Source organism: Eschscholzia californica, unplaced genomic scaffold (assembly GCF_041429995.1).
Source record: "Eschscholzia californica isolate CP2 unplaced genomic scaffold, dmEscCali1.0.p SCAF_6, whole genome shotgun sequence".
Lineage (NCBI taxonomy): Eukaryota > Viridiplantae > Streptophyta > Magnoliopsida > Ranunculales > Papaveraceae > Eschscholzia > Eschscholzia californica.
In genome coordinates this window covers 11,675,693-11,689,080 of record NW_028238483.1, presented here as the reverse complement: position 1 = coordinate 11,689,080, position 13,388 = coordinate 11,675,693, and the positions used below count along the sequence as shown (strand labels likewise).

Genomic DNA, 13,388 nt, shown 5'->3' with positions numbered 1-13,388 from the left:
CAACCATATATATTCGCTTTAATAGGCTTTCATCACTGTAAATGAGCATGTCGTAGGGCTAAGCGTCGAAGGTTTATTTCTAGCAATTATGAGGAAGGTGAATCATCGAACCGCACTCAGAATACAATTGTTAATACGATCCATGCATCCACCCCACCACTACCTTCTTTCAACGAAAGCATGCCTGTTGTGCAGTTGGAACGTCATTACCTTGGATTAATGATCGTTGAATGCCCCCATTGTAAAGCACTTCATTGATTAGATGAAAGGTTAGTGAAATCTCGTACAAGGAATTCATTATTTGGGACGTGTTGTTTGCAGTAGAAAATTCGCCTACCACAACTGCGCGAACCCCCTTTGTCGTTAAAAGTCTTGTATGATGTTACTGAAGCAAAATCTATAGCATTCCGAAGTAATATTAGACGCTACAACGCGTCAAATGCTTTCACAAGTCTTGGATGCACTTTAGAACGCAGACATTTCAGTGGATAATGATCTCATTCACTATACATGGATAATTGTGTCACAGAACCGGGTGCCTCATACCAGATCCAGGAACAACTCCATCTTATGCGCAACTTTATATTTATGATCCATCTATTGCTTTAAACATCCGTAGTCGAAGAAATGACGACTTAGATGTTTCAATTCTTCGCATTATCCAGGACACGTTGAAGGAGCATAATACTTTTTTACCAATTTATCGTCAGGCTCATGATATTTTAATGCAGTTTAATTCCCCTGACGAAGATATACCAGTTAGTCTGCATTATAGCTCGTCAACCGACAGACGCCGCTATAATCTGCCTATAACTAAAGAAATTGTTGGGATGGGAGTCAGAACTAAACAGTGGGATAAAAAGTTCTATGAGAATAACTATAAGAATAGCCTACAAGGAATCAGCGTTTATAGTTTAGCTACTCTTAATATCTTCGTATATATCATAGTAGGTTTACTTTAGAAATGGGGCATAAGAACTTAAAAGATTAATTAAATCAGCGTGAGGCATCAACACTTCGAGATGAGGTTTGTATTCTCATTTTCTTTCGCGCATTGATTGTTAAAATAACCATGAGAATAGGCTAATGAAAACCGATTATCGTTCCTTCTCATCAATCCACATGCTTTTTTGAAAAATAAAGCCATGCGAAGTAAAATATGTAAATTTTCAGCGTTATGACAACCACTAAAAATTTTGTTGCTAATTTGATATGCATGTTTAATTGCAGCTTCATATGCTACAAGAAGAGAATGACAATATTTTGGGTTAGGTGTGGTGTTATATTTCCAACAAAGGTAGCCATTTCAGTTATCCATTTTGTTATTGTTGTGTGTAATTTTAATTTGGAATATGCTTTTAAGCTTCGAGTTTCCGAACAGAGATGCGATGAAGCAGAAGCTAGAGGTCGAGAGCTTGAAAAACACGTATTTATGTGTGGTTGTAATGTTTCTTCTATAAAGTGCGATACAAGAGGATTAGAGCTTAGATGTCGATACGATCCTTCATTTAGTTAGAACTTTTATGTTTGACATCATTCATGTTGGAACAAAATCTTTAGCTCTATTTATTGATTGCGAGAATATGGTTCTATGCAAAGAAATTGAGTGCGGGCCTCATGCTACGTTACTATCTCTTTTCCATCCTGAACCACTACTGTATGAACTAGCATTGACGGACATAATTTTCTGTCCGTATGCATATTCATACTCTTATTTTTGCCATTCAATATTTTCAGTGATACAACGTGTGGTTTTTTGGGGCATAGGCTGCGTCTCTTGGTGGAGGTCTATCATTGAGAGCAAAATTGTTGAGCAGGTAATTTAGTATTTATACATGAAGTTGTGTAGCAGTGTTTTAATCTCCACTTATGACATTTATTGTGATTGATCTGCAGGAAGGAAGCAACACTGCGGCAAAGAGAGATGAGTTATCAACAATCACCTTCCTTATCTGTTAGATAGGTAAATGAATATGAAACATTTGTTAATTTTGTTGTAAAATAAAGTACTGAAGCTTAACAGACTAAAGATTTGAGTTGTATCATGTTCTAAATGCGTTGGTCATGTGGTCAGTGTTGCTTACCATCATGTTTTTGACAGTTGAACATAGATGCTCTATTGAGGTTGCTCTTATAGCTGCTAAGCAAGTTAATGACGGGAATGATAAGAAATTCGGATCACTTGGTTCTGAAATTGAGGTAAAATGCTATAACCATTCCCTATATTACGCTTTACATTCGTTATCTTATTTGATTGTTTAACTTTTGGCGTGCAACGCTATTCATTACATTCGTTATCGTAGGTATAACGAAAACAACTTTAACTGTACCCATTGCACTCTTTCAAAAGTTCTTCTATTTTAATTTGTTGTCGATGAAAATTAACCTGACTTAGTCTTCGTATAATTATCCATGCCGGAGGCACGGGCTATAACTTAGTAGTTACATAAATCTTCTTCTTGAATGGAGAAACTTGAATCTGTTCACTGGTTTCAGATTAAGAAAACACATTACTAAATTGTATTATATCTTCTCTTTTTGTTAGTTAATAAGGGTGTTTTAGGAACTAAAAAGGTAAGAAATGACTAGATTTCTAATTAACATATTATTTCAAACTTCATGTACAATTTTTTACCTAAACATTCATATTCTAATATAATTAGGGGCGGGCCCACATAGGGGCCCGTGGGGGCACAGACCCCCACCGCCCAAATGTGAGTTCCCATAGTGACTTCAAATCCTAGCCTTATGTTTGGTGTGTCCACATAATAGGCATTAATAAGTAATAACCAACAGTCAGCCCGTTACTAACTTTATACATTCCCGCCCATTTAATTTCAAGTTTCTAACCCCACCTACTTTCATTTCTAAGTCCAGCCCATTAATACCTTAATGTTTTGACCTCATTTTTTAGGTGGGAAATGTTAAATGCACTCACCTTTTGTTACATGCACTCACATCTCTTTGATTTGAACTAAATTTCCTTATTATATAGTAGGGGTTTTTAATTTTATGTTGGCCCTCGTGTATATTTATTTTCTCTCTTCGGTTTGCGGCTACTCATTAATATTAATTTTGGAGTTATTCTTTTATGTTCTCGTTTCCAATCCACTAGAAGTCTTGAGTTGTTTTTAATTTAAACTACAATTATTCTTTTTTCTCGTTCTTTATCCATCGCTTTAATAGTATTAATTTAATTTTTTTATACATTAAGGTATAAAGTAATGCTAATTATGCAAAACATAAGTTAAGAATATCAATAAACTTTTTTATTTTATTGTGTTTCAGCTTTGATACTATTGATTATGAAATCGTTATGTACCAGTTTTAAAAGTTGAATATTCGTCGAGGACAATTATAGAGGTGTATTTACTTGAGATTTTATAATCAATAAAAATAGTTTTGCTTACTTAATTTTTTATCAACTATCTTACAAATGTACCCCCAGAGACAAAAATTTCTGGCTTCGCCACTGAATATAACTAGGTACAACCTGTGCCTCCGGCACGGAAACTTCAATTGAACACTTTATGTACGTAGCATTATCACAACGGGAAGAAAATAAAATAAAAATGTCGAGGACAATGAGACGTGGGATAACATCCTTAAAGAAAAATGGAAGATAATAAACTGAAATTATCATGAAGAAATAATAGGTATCCCAAGAGATATTTAAATTGAGAGACTTAAATCTACATCATTTTCAATACGTAAAAAAATAGAAGATAATAAACTGAAATTATCATGAAGAATCTAATATGATGCAGGAGATCAGAGAAAAAGAACACTAACAATCTTCTTACGTATAATATACTTCTTTCAGAAACACTTTCGTAACATTGTTACAATATTAAACAAGCCAAAATGAAGAAATTCACCAAAACCAAAGCAAACTTCTTTAAGAAAAGCGAGATACAGAAGATGCAAAATAGAAGTACAAACTACAAATGCATAAGATCACCTCGAGATCATCGCTGAAGGTCATCTTCAGTCTATTAGAAAAACATTTTGTTGTGTTGATAAGCTCATCAATAAGGCTAATACAATAGTCTTCATGTTTCTGAAATGACTCTTTCTGGCTCGTTGTGAAGAGGTATATTGTCTAGTTCACTCTTCTTAATTGAAATATATATGAAAACATCTTCATATCTTACCATACTAAGTACTAACTGAACACCATCACTAACAGTATACATGTGGAATAGATATAGTTTCAGCTTTTCCCAGCTAGTGCATCGACAAGTTGTTCCTCCATGCTTTGTAAATGCTAAAATCAATAATATAAATAGGTGAGCAACATAAACTTGGAGACCTAGTTAAGGTAGGAGGGCCAAAAAAACACCAAGAAAGGGATAATGATCAAGTAACAACCCATTGCATGTGAAAGGGTGGCGACTTTTGGGGCGCGTATTATATCTTTGGTGTTTAGCTGAGAGCTTAGTTTGTGAAGCTTTTCCATTCTCCTCGACAGATTGTGTCGACGTTCGTGTTCCTTCTAACATCTGGTGGAAAATGTTAAAATTTAACCATTGAAATGAGTAGATTATACCGAAGGGAGTGACTACAAGTAAGATAGTATGAAGCTCAACTACTGGATGCTATGGAAATAAGTAGATTCGAAATTTTTCGTAGGCAACAGAGAAAATGTATGCTTGCTCAAATAAAAGTGATCTTCATATATATGGATTGGAAAGAACTTATTTGATATGGAAGTATTAACATTTAGTGAAGGTTTAAGTACCCAGATTGCAAAAAGGTGAATGATCCTTTCAAATAAAAACAAAAAATAAATTTCAGAAGAATTTTCAGACCATTGGGAATGTAGGATTTATGTCTATCTATAGGAATCATGTTTTCAGAATATAAAACTTTGGCATAAGTTAGTATGCAACATAAAAAATGCATTCCATTAGATAAGTGGTGCAATATAACAACAAGCAAACTTTATCTAAATTTCAAGCTAATGGTAAACTCAAAATATAATTAACAAAGATATGCACTTATTTACGAAAAAAGTTAAAAGGCAAACATTTATTTTAATATCTGATTTAATAAATTGACGATGAAAGAAACATACATACTTTCTTCTTCCTCATCTGAGCAGACACCTAAATGAGAGTAACAAGACATTTGATTATCAAATGAAATCTGAAATTTAATGAAGATGAATCAAATAGATGTAAGTTTAAAATAGTGACTAATAATGAAAATCATATTTGGCACCCTAAATAATAAATATTAATGAATGAAGAATACCTATGTTGTAAATGTAAGACAGATACATTAAAACTTTCATCAAACACATTTTATGAAGAGTTAAATACATATATAGTGGCTTCAAACATATACAGAAAGTAGATAATTCAAAGAAAGTTATAACATGTAGTTACATTTATACCAGCCCCTCGATATAAGTCTCTTTTGAACATAAAATTTGGTTGTGACGGTTTATTTCTATTCCAACCCTTTTGATAAACAACACACGAGTCAATTTTTATGAATATGATTGCAATTGAGAAATATAAAGATATAAATATTTCTCCCAACTACTTTTCATCTTACGCACAACTAATGGATTCATTGGTAAACGCTGAAAAGAATAATTTAGTAATTTGGAGATTACCAAGAACCACTTCGCTAGCGTTTCAAAATTTATTCACGGAAGTGGTGCACACGAGAAATCTGTAATCAATAGTTTCTTCTGAAGTTTCTCTTCTAGTAATGTGCTGCTCTTTATTAATATAACATATAGTTATTTTTTCAGATCTTCTCGGGAAGGTTTCTTTATAACTTTTAAAGTCTATTGCATATCCTATATATAATCTTGTAAGCAACCAAATGGACATTTGATTAACAAAGTTAAGATGAATGTACTCAATCTTAAATTAGGTATTTTTGAACTATACTTTTGTATATTTATCTTTCATTTACTTGTCCTTTAATTATTTTCAATTTTTTTATATTATTCTTTTTTCTTTTAATTAACTCAGATAGAGAGGGAACATGCTACATTTGTTGGTATATATAGGTGAAATTAGTTACCCCTGCCTTTTCTTTTTTACTAGTTTGATTTTCTTATGTTCACGTGATTTCAATTTTTGATATATTTATTTTTCGCAGTTTATAACCAGATAAACAATTTGGAAGACTTGGCTATCGCAGAATTTTGTGGGCATATTCGCCGCGAACCCTCACGAGATACAGTTCGTCCACTAGAAGTAAATCAAGGGTTTAATGACTTACTACACATGATATGTGCAATCGCGACAGTTGCGAAAGTGAGTTACGATATATACATCTTATTAGTGTATTATTTTTCTAGCTTATTCAAATGAAAGGAGATAGAAATTATGTTTTTGATACCTTTGTTAAACTCTAAGCAAATGGTTTGGTTATTAATAGTTTGATTTTCGTATGCACATGATTTCAAATTTTGATATATTTATTTTTCGTAGTTTATAACTAGATAAACAGTTTGGAAGACTTGGCTATCACGGAATTTTGTGGGCATATTCGCTGCGAACCCTCACGAGATACAATTCGTGCAGTAGAAGTAAATTAGGGGTTTAATGACTAATTACACATGCTATGTGCAATCGCGATAGTTGCGAAATTGAGTTAGGATATCTATATAATAAAAGAGGAATGTATCTTTTTAGAATATACCCTCCTCACTTAATGGCTAGGATTTATCCCCACACATTTGTCTTGGACGGTTCAGATTTACCCTCCTCACTCAACTACAAGGGTTTGAAGGTAAAATCAGTCTATTTTGAAATTCATAGTCTCCTGGACCTTCTCATGAGAATCTCATTCTCCCGCTCTCTCCATTTCTCTGTCTGAAGCTCCCCCTCTCTCTCTCTCTCTCTCTCAATCCTCCTCCATGCTCTCTCGCAACCTCTCTCATCTCATCTCCCGCAGGCTCTCTCGCTATCTCCCTCGACATCTTCTCTCATCTTCATCTCTCGCATGCCTCTTTGTCTATCTTCATCTTCACCTCTCGCAGGACTGAAGACTCATAAATCAAGATGTAAGGCGCCCTATTTTGTGGGTTTTCGATTTTAAGCAGATTTAACTCAAACTTCCATACAGGTCAGTGAAATTTATTGTCCTTTACTCAAGAATGGTGAATTTTTTTCAGTTTTTCCTAAAAAGTGTGAGAACATTTACTATTTGTTTTTTTCTTGAACAGTTTAGGGTTGTTGGACACTTCATGTTGTAGATGTTAAGGTTTGTTATTTAGGGCTTAGTTTGTTTAGGTGGGAGAGGGTTTATGTTATTTAGGTTTTAATCTATTTCAATAGATGTTAGGTTTACTGAAATTGATTTAGGATTTTGATTTGCTTGAGTTTTAGGTCATCTACTCATCTGTTTTTTTTCTTTGTTGACTATGATCTAATTGTTTGATTTTTTTATGGGTTTTGACAAGATTGCTTTGATTTTGAGTGTTTGGGGTTGGCTGACTAATCTCTAATTTTATTGAAGCTTCAAGATTAGTGTTTTGATGTTTTATTGATCGAGTTTATTGGATTGAATATACAGTTTCAGTAATCTTAAGAAGGTGGGTGTGTTTTGATGTTCTATATTAATCGAGTTAGTTTGGTCAGGTTAATTGATGTTTTGTAACTTCTACCAATTTTATGATACTTGAACTGCTCAAAGTTATTTGATTTTGCAGTAGCTTATTGGCCCCACAATATTCCATGAACCTAGATCTACAAATCATTGAGAAGAGCATATTCCACTTACGAGACTCATAAATTGTGTGGTTTCAATTAGGCAAAGCTAGCAGTTATTTGTAGAACCATTGCTTGCATCGGCTATGAGATATTTTATCTAACTAAATTCCGGCCAACAAGTTCTCAGTATTCATTTGTTTATCAGAGCAAGTATAACGTTGTTTTAAGTTGAATTTTGGCCAACAAGTTTGATTACTTATTTCAGATTTTATTAATAGAAAGTGTCAAGTGACAAGCGAAGAAATATTTACCCAACATGTTACGGTTGTTGTTACGCAAATTATTGTTTTCGAAGATATTGACATTAAAGATGTATCACTTGCAATTAAGGCAAGCAATAATAACAATGTAGTGTCAACTCAGCCAAAGAACACGCTCCTGAAGGTAACTTTTCTTCTTCTCTTCAACTTCTCATTAGTTGAGAACCACTAGGGGAAAGAAAACCACTATCATACTAGGGAGTATCAAGTATGTTATTGGTCCCCATTCAATTTTGTTCATATACATTTATCAATCGTACTTCAATAACGCAATTGATAAAAGTTCTTAACTATATTTGATTTTCCTTTCTAAAGTAGATGTATTGTTAGCTTTGGCTTAAATATATCTCTCTCACGCAGGTGTATTTATACTCTATACAGGTTTGTATCTTTCTCAAGGTTAGCTTCATCTCCTTCTCTCTTAGTACACCGATTGTATCTTTCTCTAACTACATCAATTTGTGTTATGTACCACACTATATCCACTTTCTTCGAACTCAATTTGGGTTATCCGATTTTGAGATAGGTTTTTTTGTTTAAACTAAACCTATGGCTGAAATCCTTTGTAGTTGTGTACTGACCCAAATCCACATTGGCTGAACTCTTTTGTGTTCTCTAATATTCTAGATAGAATTTTATTGATTCATGCGATGTTTGTTTTAAATATAAACATTACCTTTTAACATTTTTAGTTTTGGTTTCATTTTTTATTCTGATTTTGTTTCATTTTAAGTACAGTTCACATTTTCATGTATTTTAGCGATGTTAGCTTAGCTTTCTTTTTTATTATAACTGTAGGTTACCTTTTAGTAGTTTTTTTATTCAAGTGGTAGAACAAAATTCTCAAAGCAGTTTCATCAGTTTGTAACCGTAAATCTATATGAGAAAAATTTAAGTGCCTAACCTATGTGTACGAGATTAATATTGAGAACATGACAATGCATCAAGTATGACTTCAAGGGTTAAGAAGAGTGATGCAAGGAAAATTGTGAGTTTTCATCGGTAATATTTTGAACAGTATGTTAGAGCTCTTGACAAGGGGGACGAGCTAATAGGTAACTACTTTCTCTCCCTCTCATGTTTGTACATTACCTATATACTAAAGTCTATGACCTCAAATTTCAATTGTCCAATTTGTACAATTGCAGAGTGCAACTTGGAAGGTCGGCCGAACAGCTGGCATGCTTTTTGAAGTGCATTGTGTTTCCTATGGGTTTTGCAATCAACTCAAAGGTTTCAAAATTTTGCAGGGTTAATGCCATTGGTTCGCGACGTACAAGTTCTCAGATCCTTTCAGGTGAGACCTCTTATAAAAAATTTCTATGTTATTTATTTATACAGATTTTGTACTGTTTGCTCTCCATGTTTCTTAAGGCTTCCTAAACTAGCACAAAATCTATTGGGAACATATCATAGATTAACCAATTTTTGTAGTGTAATGTTTTAATTTTGGTGCACTTTATCTTATCTCCCCTATATTGTGGATCGATTATTATACAAATGTTATTTCTCTCATTGTAAATGTGTTCTGCTTTTAGCAAACAATTTTTTCTGTAGACTGCAACTCGCTTGAGGAATTAAGTAACACCATTGTATAACTTGATAATTATATTGAGGGTTCTTCGAAATTTTGATATGGAAGGCAAATGAATTAAGAAACACCATTGAAACAATCGAACACATAGTTGGTGGTGGTTTTGCGTGTGAAGGTATGAGAAATTTGGATAACTGAGAACTGCAACAATAATGATTGTACTTGCTAATTCTGTCAATTAACTTGCGTTGCCTCATTTACAGTTGTGTATCTATTAAGATCTATGTTAAGCTAGAAAGGATGTAAAATCGAATATGAATCTCTTTACTGTAGTTTCATATGATTGTTAGCTTTGAAATTTGATGCAATGCTTACACCGTTTTCTTTTTTATTTAGTTAAGGTTTTTATTTTCTTATTTTTTTTCACAGGGTTTGAAGAAGGTGTCCGTGACAACGCTGACACTAATACTTCATACTTGGTAAGCTTTTTTTTTTGTTCTTCTTTTTCATGGATTGTAATTGATTTTGACCTATTGTGATTAGTCAAGTCTTATGGAGTCAAACACTTCAACTGAAACGTCAATAACATGTTTAAGTATAGCTCTGAATTAGGAAGAATTTTACAAGTTTAATAGTATTTGACTCTCCAATAACCACACCACAACCATTGTCAAAATATTTTGGTTTGAAACATTATCAAAATTTGTATTGCTCTTAATTTGAGAAAAGTGTATTTCAAATTCATCTCTTTTAGGGCTTCAAGATCCGTCGATGTTCAAGTAAAACTGAATCCACTAAGTTTGCCAATGTGTAACCATTATTTTAAATCTAAACAAAATTTAGGTAGTAGGAGCGAAAATGTGAATTTTAACCATTTAAATCATGTTTAATCGGAACTTTGAAGTTTGAAGTAAACCACGACTTTACTTCAGCTTTTGCATTTGAAAAGTTTTGTAGTTGCTAGCAATTTACTTCTGCACTCTACATATTTGATGGTTCTCTTATACGCAAAATGTTGTTCATATTTAACTGAATTCAATTTCGTTGTATTAACTTTGCTTACTTACCTTTGATCTCTGTAAATACTATGCAGAATTAGTCATAATGGTGAATTGGTACTAAGAAAATTGTTTCCTTACAATCCCATATGTTCTTTGTTATTCCAATGAGAGATAATCAAAACTGATAACTCATATAATGACCGAAAAAAACCTTATTATCAAAGATTTGTTTACTATGAATCCAGTTTAACATCAACCACACAAGTTATATCACCCCAGAAGAATTTGGTGTTACTGCAGAAGAAATGTACATGATGTTTGAGATTTTATTTCGTACTTCAAATATATTGCCCCTTCATAGTACGCTTGCAAACTTCTAGGGGTACTCTGCCACCTCTAAACTGCATAAGGTTTGGTGAAAATCAAAGGGTATGTTGAAAAAGGACGATGTGTTTATTTTTAACTGTAGAATGGAGAAGTATTTGGGGATACTCTGCCATAGTAAAATGTGTCCACTGTGGTTGGCTTTTTCGTCTAATTTTCCCTTCGATTGTGAGAACATGATGATGTATTAAGTCTGACTTCAAGATTTGAGAAGAGTGATGCAAGGGGAATTAAGAGTTTTTATAAGCAATATTTTGAGCATTATGTTACAGTTCTTTTTTTTTGTTGAAAATTATGTTAGATTTCTTGACAAGGGAACAAGCTAACAGGTAAACTACTTCCGTCTCATGTTTGTAGATTGCATGTATGACTATATACTAACGTCTGTGACCTAAAATTTCAATTGTCCAATTTTTACAATTGCACAGTACAACTTGGAAGACCTACCAAACAACTGGATTGCTTTGCGATATCTTTCATGGGTGGACTGTCGAATGGACTATCATTTTTGTTAGATTAAACTCTTTTCATCTTTTCTAAAGTATCTTTTCCAAAGTAATGTCTTATAATGAGTTAAACAATGCATCTTATTGCAAGTCACATTGTTAGTAATGATATAAAGTATAAAGCTAAGATGTTCGATCTCTAGACCAGATAACATATTTCTTACGTTCAAATTTAACTGAATGCATTGGAAAGAACTGTCCGTGCCCCACGGGCACGGGTTACACCCTCGTATACATCTTATTAGGGTAATATTTTTCTAGCTTATTCAAATGAAAGGAGATAGCAATTACTTTTTTTTGTTAAGAAAGATAACAATTATGTTATTCTCCTTTCTTTTTCACTTCGTTTTATTTACAAGATATTCAGTACAACTTTGTGATTCACAAGATCATAAATATGGTTGCTTTAATAAAATTAAATTATCTTCCAATATATACTAACTACTTTATATCAAAATTGAAAAACAAAAATTAAACAAAAAAAATTATATTCATCTTAACTTTGTTACTTACAAGATTATATATTTGGTTGCTTTATAACTTTTAAAGTCTATTGCATATCCATTTCTTTTTTAAATCGACCAGATGATACTAAGCTGGTGTAACAAACAAATAACCTCAAAAGAATGCTTACCAATACATATATTTGCAATCAAAATTAAAGTCAAAGTCTACTATAAGATTTCTTATAAATAATTCTTTAAGCATGTTTTTTTTCTTAACGAGTTATAACCATAGATTTCTTTGAGTGAACCTTAATCAACACCCTGTGCATTAAAACCTTGCCTCTTTTCCATGTTCTCTCTAGGTGACTCTAATAGGGATATGATAAATTTTATTAAATGGTTTGTATTGATCCTTGTGGCATTCACCAAGTCTTAACTTATAAGATCTTGAAGGTACTTCCTCTGCATGTATTTGTTCCTTGCGCGATTTCTGAGGTCCATAATATTTACGATCAATCTATTATTGTCAAACAACAATGTGAATGACATGTCAACATGAGGCACAACCTCAATCTCCATGAGGAAACACCTCATCCTACAATTTCTTTGTTTGCTTTAAAAGTTGCCACATATTTTGCATCAACAGTATAGTTTAATATGCATTTCAACTCACATTTCTTCTATATTTTACGTCAAACATAACCCTAGTATTTTGTCTAAAATAGTAAGTCCAAAGTGGTAAACTCAATTTTTAATTATTGAGGAAAGTAAACTCAATTACCAATTATTGTTTAGGGGGTAAGGTCAAAAAACCCTTTTTCAAATTGAATAACTTACGAGAAATGGCGTGATGTAATGATCAAGTAGATGAATTGGTGTAGTTGTTAGAAAAAAAGATGCAAGAATTTCAAATAGAAGTCAATAATGACAAAAGAGAAAGAAGATGATAAAGATGAAGGTTGTTTAGGACATAAGATTTAAAAAAATCATTTACTTGTTTACTTTTATTTAAAGGTGGATATGTTGGAACACGTTGCAGACCAAATGAATATTTCTTGCAAATATTTTTGGAACAGTTAAACCAAAAACTATATTTGTCCACAATTTTGTTTGAGTTCACTAATAGCTTAATTAGAGGTGTACAATAGATTTTGGAACCAATTTCTCTAAAGATTTGTTTGTTACGTGAGAAAATAGAAGTGGAAAAGTCATTTTTATGGAAAAATTGATTTTCTGCTATTGGTTGGACCAAAAAAGTGTGAAAATCGATTTCTCAACCGAAAAAATGCGGGAAAATGATCTTAAAAACTATTCCACAAAAAATGTGGTAAAATAGTTTTCACCTTTAACAGAAAAAAGACACTTTCTCTCTTCCTGTATCCTCCCTCCCCCCCCCCCCTTTGAATATTTCGTTTCTTCTATCCTGTTCACGTCTCTCTCAAGGTCTGTGAACGATGAAATGAAGTTATAAGGAGTGTGAAACAGAGTTCTAAGAAGGAGTGTGTCTCTATAGAATCA

At 32.8% G+C, this 13,388-nt stretch overlaps 1 protein-coding gene across 2 annotated transcripts; it reads left to right on the top strand.

Moving 5' to 3' along the window:
- Positions 1–6,803: 6,803 nt before the first annotated feature.
- LOC147531737 (uncharacterized) lies at positions 6,804–11,566 on the top strand. 2 transcript variants are annotated; one of them, XM_086650957.1, is made up of 5 exons: positions 6,821–8,123; positions 8,360–9,296; positions 9,616–9,708; positions 9,963–10,012; positions 11,347–11,566. In XM_086650957.1, the coding sequence occupies exons 2-5, from the start codon at positions 9,077–9,079 to the stop codon at positions 11,431–11,433; spliced, it is 450 nt and encodes a 149-aa protein (XP_086507083.1). In that variant the 5' UTR covers positions 6,821–8,123; positions 8,360–9,076; the 3' UTR covers positions 11,434–11,566. The 2 variants fall into 2 exon arrangements, with proteins under 2 accessions (XP_086507082.1, XP_086507083.1); XM_086650956.1 differs by having other exon boundaries at positions 6,804–9,296.
- The last annotated feature ends 1,822 nt before the right edge of the window (positions 11,567–13,388 follow it).